This window comes from Penaeus monodon, chromosome 16 (genome assembly GCF_015228065.2).
Source record: "Penaeus monodon isolate SGIC_2016 chromosome 16, NSTDA_Pmon_1, whole genome shotgun sequence".
Lineage (NCBI taxonomy): Eukaryota > Metazoa > Arthropoda > Malacostraca > Decapoda > Penaeidae > Penaeus > Penaeus monodon.
The window spans coordinates 14,293,662-14,306,819 of record NC_051401.1 but is presented as its reverse complement, the minus strand read 5'-3'; the positions used below and the strand labels follow the sequence as shown (position 1 = coordinate 14,306,819).

The 13,158-nt window shown below is 39.0% G+C and overlaps 2 protein-coding genes across 4 annotated transcripts in view; one reads left to right on the top strand and one right to left on the bottom strand.

The window, feature by feature from the left end:
- Positions 1-3,574: 3,574 nt before the first annotated feature.
- Positions 3,575-8,384, bottom strand: LOC119582536 (60S ribosomal protein L34-like). Of its 3 annotated transcripts, none has more exons than XM_037930854.1 (4): positions 8,298-8,384; positions 8,116-8,184; positions 3,872-4,069; positions 3,575-3,696 (listed from the first exon to the last, which is right to left on the bottom strand). In XM_037930854.1, the coding sequence occupies exons 2-4, from the start codon at positions 8,175-8,177 to the stop codon at positions 3,597-3,599; spliced, it is 360 nt and encodes a 119-aa protein (XP_037786782.1). In that variant the 5' UTR covers positions 8,178-8,184; positions 8,298-8,384; the 3' UTR covers positions 3,575-3,596. The 3 variants fall into 3 exon arrangements, with proteins under 3 accessions (XP_037786782.1, XP_037786784.1, XP_037786785.1); XM_037930856.1 differs by having other exon boundaries at positions 8,340-8,363; XM_037930857.1 differs by having other exon boundaries at positions 8,336-8,361.
- A 4,087-nt stretch (positions 8,385-12,471) lies between these two features.
- The window catches only part of LOC119582535, a 16,072-nt gene continuing 15,385 nt past the window's right edge, over positions 12,472-13,158 (top strand). Inside the window, exon 1 of the mRNA XM_037930853.1 lies at positions 12,472-12,581. Coding sequence (XP_037786781.1) covers positions 12,510-12,581 — 72 coding nt within the window. The 5' untranslated portion in view covers positions 12,472-12,509. The remainder of the gene's footprint in view (positions 12,582-13,158) is intronic.

Here is a 13,158-nt window from a genome sequence, read left to right as displayed (position 1 = left end):
AACCACGTCGACGTGCTTCTTGTCTGGCTTCACGTAGTGTGAGTCCAAGTTTGAATCTGAGAGTTGCTACCTCAGACTCAAATTTGTAGGTGGGACAGCCCCTATAAAATACATTATGGGGCCGCCACAGTTGGCACATGTGCGTGATTGTGCAGGGCAGTTAGATCGGGTATGGCCAGGTGGGCATCTGGCTGTGGAACGGCAATGTTTGGCTGGGTGTCCTAGACGCCAACAATTTTGGCACTGACGTGGAGGAGGTTGGTATGGACGAACAGGGAGGGATTCTCCTCCTATATAGACGTTAAAGGGAAGGTCATGTCTACGGAAGGTAATTTTGGCTATGTTAGTGGGTTTCTTTCGATTACCTCTGGGGGGAATGGAGTAGCATTGTACTGACGTTGCATCATAGTCTGTGAGACAGGCAAGTAGGTCTTCTCCACAATCTGACCAATCTTTGTCATAGATTGGGCAATTTGCTGGGGAGATTGAAACTGTTCCGGTGCAACTATTAAGGGTTTGGATGGGGTTCTGCAAGGATGGGGTTACCATATATGTCTGTTAGTTTTGTTAATGCTATAGCTTGGTTTTTCCGGATGTTACTGTGACAAGACGGGAGCGGTCGGGTCGGCTACGGAAAGAGACTTTACCTACTTGTTTTTGGAGACATTGTTGGAAGAGAAGGTGTTGTCAGAGTAGGGAGCTGTGGGAGGGATCACAAAAATCGGTCCCATTTTGGCTGCGCTGAAGAGGGTATTCAATATTGTTGTAGTGATAGGGTAGTCGAAGGGCGGGTGCGTGACGATGGAGTAGTGTTGAGGGAGGTAGTTTTTATGGGGAGGTGGGCAATAAGGCTGTAAGGTATTAATAAGGGAGGATGGGTGGTTGATGTTGGAGGTTGTGGGGTAGAGGTGATGAAGTTGAGCGTGCTGGGAAAGTGGAAATGTTCCTTAAGGATTGGTTGTTGGCTACTGTACTAGTAGGCATTGATGAGGGGTAGTTGTTGGCAGTGTTTCGGAGCCGTGGTCAAAGGAGAGCCTGGGGTCAGGGAATCGGATGAGTTTACATCTTTGGGGCTATTTGATAAAGGGGCAAGCCTCATTGCCCCTAATAGTGGAGATAAGTTTTCATTATTGGCCATGGTAAGCCTGGATTATGTTAGGGATAAACAGTCCACCCCTCAGGGTCCCCTTGAGGGGTAAGGGCTAGATAACTAAATCAGGGGAATACCGTGCCCATGGCTCTCCCTCATGGCCGTTCAGGACTGGCACAAAGTCAGCCTTTCATCCTTTCAGCACGGCTCTCACACCTTAGGAGGTGGATAGCAGAGGGTTTGGTTAAGGGACAGAAACGAAAGGTGGAAGGAAAATAAAGACCATGCAAATTAGTTGAGTCGAGGGCTGAGTCCCAAGGTTGGGGAGTTCCCCATCATTGGGTCCCAGTCTCCGCCTCCTAAGCCCCTCCACGACAACAACGGGCAAGGGATTGGGGGGGGGGGGAACTTTACCCTAATCATTAACTCTTTCTTAACTTTATGCAACTCTAATTTGCCATAAGACCTTTGATGTTATGTAGCACTTCCTTACCTGGAGTCATCCCCCCCCCCCCCCCCCAAGCTTCACGCTATCACTATTTTGAATATGCTACTGATGACCTTAGATGTTGACATAGAAAATTTTAAATAAATTGACTATGCTCCTTCCTCAGACACACACCCTCCATTTGATCTATTCACCTTTTATCCTAAACCCTTCCCCCTTCTCTTAATCCCTATCCTACCCGCCATTTACTTCCTCTCTTTCCACCCCTTGACTATTATTATTTATTGAAGATTTTCTGCCACGTCAACATTTAAAGTTATTAATGGTGTATTTCAAAACATAATGACAGTGTGAGGCTTAAGAGGCAAAGCTTCCAGGTAAAGAAGTGTTATTTGACATCAATAGATCATATGGCGCTATGGTAAAGCAGAGCAGTGAAAAGGGTTAGAAACAATGGTTAATGATTAAGGTAAAGTTACAGGTTGAACAGTACTACAGGGTAGTATGGTAGTGAAAAGGATAGAGAGTGGGAGCTGGGGTACATTAACCCTTTCCCGATGGGTGGCATGTACGTGCATGCCATGGCATGCCTGGACTATCTGCCGGGGCATGTACGTACATGCCATGGTGTATGTATGGCCATGCCATTTTTTTTTTTTTTTTTTTTTTTACAATTATGGCAAAATACGGTTTCTGCCACTGAAAATGTGATCAAGTAGTTTTAAACACTTTTACACTGTCGGCAATCGACTACAATTGGCCAGAGATATTGTATAGTATTCACGAAGTGATGAGGTAAAACCACGTGAAAATACCAATGTATTTTTTTTTTTTTTTTTTTTTGAGGGGGGGGGGAACGTTCTTATAAAAACTCTGAACATAAAGTATATAAAAAAAAAATAATCTATATGGAAGTGATAACTTTAGTTTTAACAGGATTATATTATCTTATAAAATAACCTGGGGGGGGGGGGGGACTACAGTTTCAACTCATGATGCCACCCACTGCTTATTTTATTCAAACTATAGAGCAAATAATGATCAACTATGGAGTCTATATAACAAAAAAAATATCGTACAGTCTTGATTTATCAGGAAATATGGCAAATAGAGACCTTGGAAAATAATTTTGAAAATACAACATATGCTCTTAGTATTACAAAGAAAAGGCAAGGGATGCTGGTATTGGGCATGAACGGTCGCGTATGCAAGGGTGACGATATAAGCCCCCAGCAGGGGCCACTATGAATACTACTCGTTGGGAAAGGGTTAATGTTTCCTAGTCAAGCAAAAATACTGAATGAAAGTTATGAAAAAATAATTGAAAGTAATTTCTGGTCTTCTCTACCTACAAATCCAGTAAAAAAAACCCTACTTGTATGAACAGCGTACCTTGCTGCAATACAGATTAAAAAACCCTCAATCATAATTTACCAGTTTTAACATGAAATTTAAATTTATGATAAGAGGATTAGGATTCTCTAATAAGCACTTGACACATTGCCATCTTGGTTATCATACTTGTTATGGCCATTGTGATTATAGTATTTGTTTACACACTGATGGTTCTAAGTGTTAAAATCACTGAGTCAAATAATCGGTTCCCCCCAATCTCAACTAACCTTTTACTGGTTTTGGGGAGTTATGATTTAATACCTGACTGTATAATTAATCTGTCAATAACCAATATTAACTTGGGAAAACCTGGCCTGATTGTCCTCACTACAGAAAAGATATATATTACAGTATCAAGAGAGTATTGTAAAAAAATAAATAAATATGGCAAACTGAGCTTATAAGAATGAACATTAGAAGGAAATTTGACTAGGTCACAAAGCAATACAAATTGACTTATTGGTGGCTGAGCATTTGTGGAACCATCACTGTGCATACACAGTTCACAACAAGTATTGTTGATTTTAAGTACCCACATCCAATGGATTAAGGAATACTGACACACAAACTCAAAACAGTTTTTGTGCACTTTTGTCACCCTTTGGTCAGTCTAATTTTTAAAAGTGGTTAATGATAGAAACTTTTTTCTCCTCTTTATTTAATTCACTTCTTAGATCCTCCTGCAGCAGCAGCAGCAGCCTTCTGTGCCTTGAGTACCTTAACCACGATCTTCTGTTCTTCAATCAGGAAAGCGCGTACAACTCTGAAAAGAGGTTAAAATATCAGGCCCAGTTTATAATGACATGCCCATTGTCCTTTTCACCTTTACTGAAATAATCATTTCGGTTTAAATAGGCATAAATAAAAGTACAAAAAAATTATTCTCGCCCACCTCTAACCAGTCTACTATATTCTATTTTTAAAAATATGGTCTTTACCTTTCGCGAACACATGTATGGCAAAGAGAACCACCATAGGCACGGCTCACTTTCTTCTTGTACTTGGGCATTCTTTTGAGCTCGTAAGGACGGCAGCGAACAACACCTGCAAGCTCTCTCTTGCAGTTACCGCAAGCTGCACGCTTTCCACGTTTCTTTACATACTGGTACACCAAGCGACCTCCAGGTGTCCTTACACTGTTGGGGTAATCAATTAGATTTTACTTATAGTACATCTTCCAACTTAGAAGTAATGAGCCAAACATAGTTCCTAACACATTAGCAGCTCTGTTCTTAAAATTATAAATATACCTAAAATCCTATTCCTAATTTCTAATACACAAAAAGAGCTACCAAATCCTTTTCTTCATGAAAGATAAAGGGGGAAAAAAAAAAAAAAAAAACTATACATACACATACATATATACAAGTCTTACTGTAGTCATTTAACATTATGTAGGAAAATTGCAAGTTCTATGTTCTGCATAAGCTAACTAGCTTAATGCAGAAAAAGGATACTGTAAAGGGCGGCAAGGAATCTCTACTCTCTGGTGCATGGCATATAAACCCCACCAGAAGGTTACTACAAGGTGCCTGGATCCAAAAAGTTCATGAAAAGAATAGCATATTATGCCTGTTAACAGCAACAAAGTTTCCTGAGGACTTGCAGGTGGGCCATTCTTAACCTTTTGGATCTGAATGGTTCACTGCCTGCATATGGCCCAAAATATGGAAAATAGGCTTACTTGAACAGCTACTCTGACAGGTGTGCTGGTTGTAGGCTAGGTGAACAGGAACACTCGAGAGCACTGACAAGACTCCATACCTCCCTTTTGCAATATTTTCTCTTTCTGCATGTTTGCCATTTCCCAATTTCCAATTGTCATTTCATTTGTACTATCCAAATAGTATGAGACAGTTTTCCTCGCACATACTTCATATCACTACTACTGCCACTTACTAATCATAATTTTGTTAGTCAATTTTTTTTTTCTTCATATTCAATTTTCAGCAATATATCCAGCTTTGCTGGTCACAGCAGGCAGGAATAGGAAGTAACATTTTTGTATTACACAGCCATCCAATATAATTATTGTACCTTCTTTCTGTTAATGTTACCAAGAGTGATGCACAGAGATGGAGGGAAATGGACACTGATCTTATAGAGCATAAGAAATAGTCATACAAGTGACACAGGTACAGATGCAGTAGCCTCATATTTACTGTGATATGAAAATATCCACTGCATATCACTGCTCAGAGACCAAGTCCACAACACTCACTCACACAGAGTTCTTAATGCGTTTTCTGTAAGTTATTATGAAGTACTAATAATGGGGGTACAAGAGGGTTTGTCTCCTTGTTTAGGGTTAGGGTTAGGTTTGGGCTTTTGGGTTCATATGGTACCATGGTTTTGGGAGAGTCTCTGGAGGGTTTGCTCTTGGTAACAAATACCACTCTTTCAAATGTCCTTTCTAATGTATGAATCTTGTTATTTTCCATCACAAATAATATAAATGAAAGTATTGGCATAGTTTACAAAGCACCCCTCTAATACTCATGTCACTCCTGCAAATCCACAAAAATTGTCTATGCCCTCAGACCCTCATCTGATCACCATATTTCTCTATCAGAGGGTCTACCCCCAGACCTCAACCCGATCCCCGCATGATATTCAATCACACACTATAATCTTTACTTCTGATGTTATTTCTTGAGTACAGAGTACAGATTGAACTATGCTCTTATCACCTTGTAAAGGTATTTTCAGTCAGTCTGTCCATTCCAGGCAAATTTTACCTTAGACTTCATGGCTTTGAGAAACAAAATCTACTCTCATTTCAATTGTTTAATAAACCTTGTTCACAGGTGGCATCTACTATGATGCCAAGTCAGCGTAGCACCGATGCCGTGGGTGACATCCCTGCATATGCAGCCCATACAGATTAAACTGTTTGGCGGACCACACAGCCACCGAAAAAGCCAGCACACATTGGGTTAATGGATATAATGTATAAGCCCCTTCCTAAGTACTCCCCCAAATCTAATCATGCTACAATATCTTATGGCAAGTCTTTTCCGTCACCTGGTCTTCAGCCAAAATTCTCATGATGGCAAGTTTCTGTCACCCCAGCCCTCAGGTAATTTTTTTTCACAATACCCAGCCCTCAGGCTAAAGTTTTTTGGTAATTGTTACTGAGAGCAACACTCCCTCCAGAGACAGTTCCAAAATCAGGTTTTTTCTCTCTCTACCTAATGGATGGCACTGGATGTCAATAGGAACCTGCAGAAATCAAAGAAAATGATTTGTGAAATGTTAAAAAGTCGATTTCTCGAAAACCCAAACCAAACTTTGTCCAACAAATGCAAGTAAACAAGCACAAAAACTGCTTAAAATCAGCTAATGAAACTACAGATGTCCCCATTATCTTGAAAGTCTACAGACCGACACGCCAATAAAAAAAAAAAAAAAAAAAATCTACAGGAATCAAACCCATGGTTTGGAAAAAATCTGATTTCACATAATCCAGATTTCCCGTGGTAATCGTACAATGCTTCCTAACCAATAAACCAACCTAACCTTACCCTGTGGGATTTATACATTACAATCTATATATTTCCTTACCAGGGGGCTCTGAACCCTGGACCCCCGTGGTAATATATACTCCTAGCCAGGGGGATATGCCCCCTGGACCCCTGCGGTATTATATGCACCTAGCCAGGGGGATATACCCCTGGACCCCCAGAGTAAAACCACATACCTTTATACAGTGAACTTACAGTGAACTTTTCTTTGCTTCAATCTATTTGTTCGGTATATGCACTACAAAGACTTTAAAAATGACCCGGAATGAATGCAACATTTAAAACGAAAAAAAACCCTTCATGAAACATTTCTCAACGAATGGCATCACACAGCCCGTTAAATCTTGCAGCACCAAAACGCAGACGGTTACTGTACAAAATAGTGTAAATGAATACCAAAACACATAAAAGAAGTATAATAAAAGTAAAAGAATTCACTGAATATATAAATTTGGAAACACTGGTAATTAAAAAAACATTCTCACAAGCATATAGCAATACATGGACTACTTGAAAGATCGCAGAAACAAGTTACGCATCACATTTGTTTTGATTCTCGCAAGGTAAAGATGGATGGGGACTTTTCATCATTTCCTGGTAAATATATTGATGCTGCAGATTTACCTATATTGCTTCCTACTCTTTTTTATGCTCTACTAGATGAGATGTCCATTTTCCTCTATCTCCGTGTGTCGTTCTCAGTAACATTACCCAATTTTTCATGACAAGTCACATCTGGATCATAAGGGTTAATCTATTGACTAGTGTAAGAAATTATAAAAACTGGTATGGAATACATTTGCCATAGATTTATCGTACCAGAATATACAAAGTGAAGGTTTTAAGGACCAGACAGGGGGAAGGAGGGTGGGAGGCTGCAGTTCCATTTGAAAGGAGGTTTAGCCCTAAATTACTAAACATGTGCATAACAGTAATCAAGTTACTGACATTTACCCTGCAATTTCCCTGTAAACTTTCATGCCCCTCCCCTGCTATCATGCGATATTACAGAGCATGTAAACATTTCCAACTATGCCCCCAAACATGAGACCCAATCTTGTTTTATGTAGCGGATATCATAATCAGCTGGCATTAAATGGCGAGGTCCATTTCCCCCTCTATCTGCATTGTTCTGAGTAACATTAACCCTATTCATGCCCCCCCCCCCCCCCCAGTTTCCCTGGTACCTTTCAGTCCCTCTTGTGCTACTGTGGCCAAGATGGTCAAGGGAGAGGGGGGGGGGGGGTTCACTGGCATAACTTCATTACATTTGGATTGTAGAGAAATTCAAAATCAAAACCATCACGATCGTTTATGCTAAATTTTCCGATAATATCATTAGCTACATCTACTTTTTTTTTTATCGTTCTAAAAATGGCTCAAGACCCGAACTTCCAAGTGTAAGGAACTACGTGAGGTTTCACATTCCATTGCCTGCCAAAATTATTTATTAAAAATATGCTACTGTCTCTAATTTTTCTATGGTATCCCTCAAATTCAATGAACACGTGAATCAACATTCTCGTAAAGATTTCATTAATCTTTCTAGGAGACCATACTACCTCATCCGTGTTCTTTTACAAAACACCGATTTAATGTCTATCTTTACAATATTCTACCTTATAGTAGGAGAAGTAGGCAGAAATTACAATACTTACATCCGTCGCTTGTTACTGGCGGTGTTGTAGGAGAGCCTCCTACGGAGAGTAAGTCGCACCATTTTTTATCTGAAACACCATAATCAATTACTTATCACTGAATCAAACTGCATTTCACAGATGGCGAATAATATATCTATACACTGGTTCACTCATTTCATTATTAAAACTGATATATTTACCGATGACAGACGATATAAGTCTCGGTATTACAGAATACCTGCCTTTGTTATGGTCGCAATCTGGGAAAGACTTCACGCTTGCCAACATTGCCAAACGTTGATATTTATTTTCGTTTTACGGGATCACAATTTTAAACATCTCATTCTCCCTATATATGTAGATCGGTCTTGTATTATATCTTAATAGGAAATAATAAATAACTTTAAGTCTAATAAATTAGAAAATTAAATTGAGACATCAATGAAAGTTAATAACATGTTTAAGATTGTAAAATGTAGATCTTTTATCTACACAATTCAAGTAACTTGTGATATCGCTTAGCTCATGAAAGTATAATATTTTTTTTCATATTATTTTATTATATACTTAGTACTTATATGAAAGCGAGTTGAGTTTCTATATGAAATAGCAAACACATGCTCGTAATGTTGGCAATTCTGATCAGACTTTTGGTCATGTTTTTAACCTGCTTATGAAGTTCACATTTACTTCAGTTATATATGAATCAAGAATAGAGCTAGTATTGTCAGAACATTGTCTGAGTCAATAGTTTAATTACATTCTTGGAGGACTTCGGGTACATATATAATTTATATGTGAAATAAAAGTTCTAAAAATCGTTCCTTTTATATTGTTTCCTTTGTAGTTTTTTGATACTTGTATGGAATAAGCGGTTGAAATAGGAACGCATTGCACCAGAGTGACTGACAATTTGATTATAAAAAAATTATATATAACAGCATAAACAGTCCGAAAAAAACTCAAGCTGTTCAAAAGACGCTACATTGGATTTTTTTGCATGCACTTTGTAACGCACGTAAACTGCCAGACAAATATCCACACCAAAAATGCTAATGTGAACATAATATATATCATATTATATATAGGTCTACATATATATTGTAACTACATTTTAGTGTATTATATCATATATAAATCTATTATATTATATATCGACCTATTGTATTATAAAATAATATAGTATATATATATATCAATATATTATAATATTACATATACCAGTATATCATATTTATTAATCTGAATATATATGCAGGCTCACCCTCTCACTCTCACGCTTCTCATATACACATATACTGCGCGCACACACACACACACACGCGCGTGTGAGAGTGTGTGTGTGTGTTGGGGGAATGTGCATATATATATACATACATACACACACACACACACACACACACACACACACACACACACACACACACACACACACACACACACACATATATATATATATATATATATATATATATATATATATATATATATGTGTGTGTGTGTGTGTGTGTGTGTGTGTGTGTGTGTGTGTTGTGTTGTGTGTGTGTGTGTGTGTGTGTGTGTGTGTGTGTGTGTGTGTGTGTGTGTGTGTGTGTGTGTGTGTGTGTGTGTGTGTATAGTGTGTGTTTGCGTGCGTGTGTGCGTATCTAGATGGATGTGTGTGTATATATATATATATATATATATATATATATATATATATATATATATATATATAAAGAAGAGAGATGTACGGAAACTCAATACTCAAATAATAATTTAGACAGTGATCTCAGGTGCCAGCATAAAAACAGCTACAAGGAGACTCGGAACATGAAGAAATAAAATGTATGCAGATGGAAAAGTGACATATAATAAGAATGAAATCATGAGCGTAATGGAAGACTTTTACAGGGATCTATACAACTCAAATGAACAGCCACAGATAGAAGCGAATGCGGTAACTAGAGACGTACCTAACATCACAACAGAAGAAATAAAAGGAGCGCTTAAAGGCATGAAGAGAGGGAAAACACCAGGTGAAGACGGAATTAGTATAGACCTTATAATAGATGCAGGAGAAATTGCAACAGTGAAACTAGCCAATCTCTTTAACAAATGCCTTATCAACAGAAAAAAACTCCGAAAGACTGGAAAATGCAACAGTTATTTTGATACATAAAAAAGGGAATAGAAAGGATCTAAAAAACTGCCGACCAATTAGCCTCCATTCAGTTACTTACAAACTGTTCACAAATGTCCTCACAACTCGCATCTATAAACAGTCTATAAACTATCTATAAGCGCTCTCCCAGATAAGAGAGAGAATAAACGAATATAGGAAACCCCTGTGTATGGCATTCACCGATTCCGAAAAACCATTTGACTCTATACAAATACCAGCAGTACTAGAAGACAGGGAGTAGAGTAGGTATATTGTAAAATATTGGAAGATATGTACGAGGTTGGGACAGCAACCATCAAGCTCCACACGGAAACTGATAAAATACCAATTAAAAAAAAGGTGTTAAACACCTTTTTTAATTGTCACATTAGACAGGGCGATACCATCTCACCAAAACTGTTTACAGCTTGCCTTGAGAAAATATTCAAGAAGCTAGATTGGAACAGAAAGGGTATCAAAATAGGAGACGAATACCTAAATCTAAGATTTGCAGATGATATTGTTCTCTTCAGTGCATCTGCAAATGAAATGCAGCAATTAACAAACGATCTGAACAGAAAGACTAAGATCATGTTCAATATACTCACACACATGTATCTGTTCAATTCGAACATGTAGAAGGCGAAGCATCAATCTAGGCTGGAGAGGCTTATTGCCATTATGCTTGAAAAGAAAAATCTTTAACCAATGCGTCCTCCCAGTTATGACCTGTGGATCAGAAACATGGACTACAACAAATTACTGAAAAAGAAACTAATAAGTGCCCAGAGAGGGATGGAGAGGTTGATGCTGGGAATTAGCCTAAGAGATCGAATGAAGGCTACGTGGATCAGGGAACAGAGGGAAGTGTAAGACATACTTGGGAGCATCAAAATGAAAAAAAAAGGCAATGGGCAGGTCATATATCCCGGGAACAGGACGACAGATGGACAAAGAAAGTAACGGACTGGACATAAAGAGGCCAAGGGCAAACCAGTGACAAGATGACGTGACGTAATAACGAAATTTGGTGGCCAAGATTGGAAACAAAAAATGCAAGACAGACAAAGTTGAAAAAAAAAATGGGAGAGGCCTACGTTCTGCAGTGGATTGATTCAGGCTGATGATGATGATGATGATGATGATATATATATATATATATATATATATATTATATATATATATATATATATATATATATATGTGTGTGTGTGTGTGTGTGTGTGTGTGTGTGTGTGTGTGTGTGTGTGTGTGTGTGTGTGTGTGTGTGTGTGTGTGTGTGTGTGTCTGTGTGTGTGTGTGTGAATTCTTACTTGGTTACCGGTGCAAGTTTAAGCAAGAGTCCTATTAGTGCTCAGGCTAGGGCCATCCTGAAGTACCGCCCATCATCTTTCATCTATTAACAACTGAACTTGATGAGGGGCAAAATTTTATTCAACCCTCGATCTTTCAGTACCACTTGGTGGTTCCTCTGAGTTCAACCACTTCTGGGTTGTGTTTCTAAGTACTTTTAGACTATCGAACAGTCTTGGCGCATTGATTAAGAAACTTTGATTACACATTTTTCTAATTCGGGAAGTTTGAGCAATTACTCCAAAACAATATCGTACAACACACACACACACACACACACACACACACACACACACACACACACACACACACACACACACACACACACACACACACACACACACACCACACACACACACAACACCACCGACCCACGCACACACAACACACACACATAGCACACGAGAGAGAGAGAGAGAGAGAGAGAGAGAGAGAGAGAGAGAGAGAGAGAGAGAGAGAGAGAGAGAGAGAGAGAGAGAGAGAGAGGAGAGAGAGAGAGAGAGAGAGAGAGAGAGAGAGAGGAGAGAGAGAGAGAGAGAGAGAGAGGGATAAATAGGTAGATATAGACACAGATAGGCTGACAGATGAATAGACAGCGCACATAAACATTTAATGCACAGGTCACTAGAAAACTGCCGCTATACATCAGTCTTTGTTAATTTATTATTCTTAGACCTCGAAATGTTGTCGGAAGGCTCTGAGTAAAGACTGCCATGACTATTAGCACATATGTTTACCGCTAAATACCCACGGACATGGTACCATTTGCAAGTTACCCTACTTACCACATGGTATGCAGGTGTGTGGATACATTTAGCTGATGCGTGAGTAAAGCAAAAACAGTGTGAAGCCTCTAAATGTGGTAATGACATCTTTACCGCCGTTTGGGCAGATTCTTCACGTCAGGACCTCCGCGATGAAGCTCGAGTCGACACCAGTCTGCTTCCGCGGCTTTTGCCTGTTGCTGGCCGTTGTCTGCGCCCTCCAGGTACGAAATAAGGCAAACGCAAGCCCGTAAGTTGCTGAACTAGAAGGCCTTTCTATCCTTTTTTTGTTGATGTTGATTTCTGTTCTTTATACCCCCCCTCTGTCTCTCTCTATCTGTCTGTCTTCCTGTCTGTCTGTCTGTCTCTGTCTCTGTCTCTCTCTCTCTCTCTCTCTCTCTCTCTCTCTCTCTCTCTCTCTCTCTCTCTCTCTCTCTCTCTGTCTCTCTTCTCTCTCTCTCCCCCCCCTCTCTCTCTCTCTCTCTCTCTCTCTCTCTCTCTCTCTCTCTCTCTCTTCCTTTCTCTCCCTCATTTATTATAATAATAATAATAATTATTGTTGTTGTTATTGTTATTAGTGTAATTGTTATTATTATCATTCTTCTTCTCATCATCATTTATTATCATTATTTATTATTATTATTATTATTTTATACGAAAGTTTCCTTAGATCTGCTAATTAAAATAAAACACCGAGTCATTACCAGTGACCTAGGGTGATTGAAGTTTGAGGCAATGGAACATCAACGAAAACATGCAAAATATGCAGAACAACCACATATCAAAACATCCAGTCACATC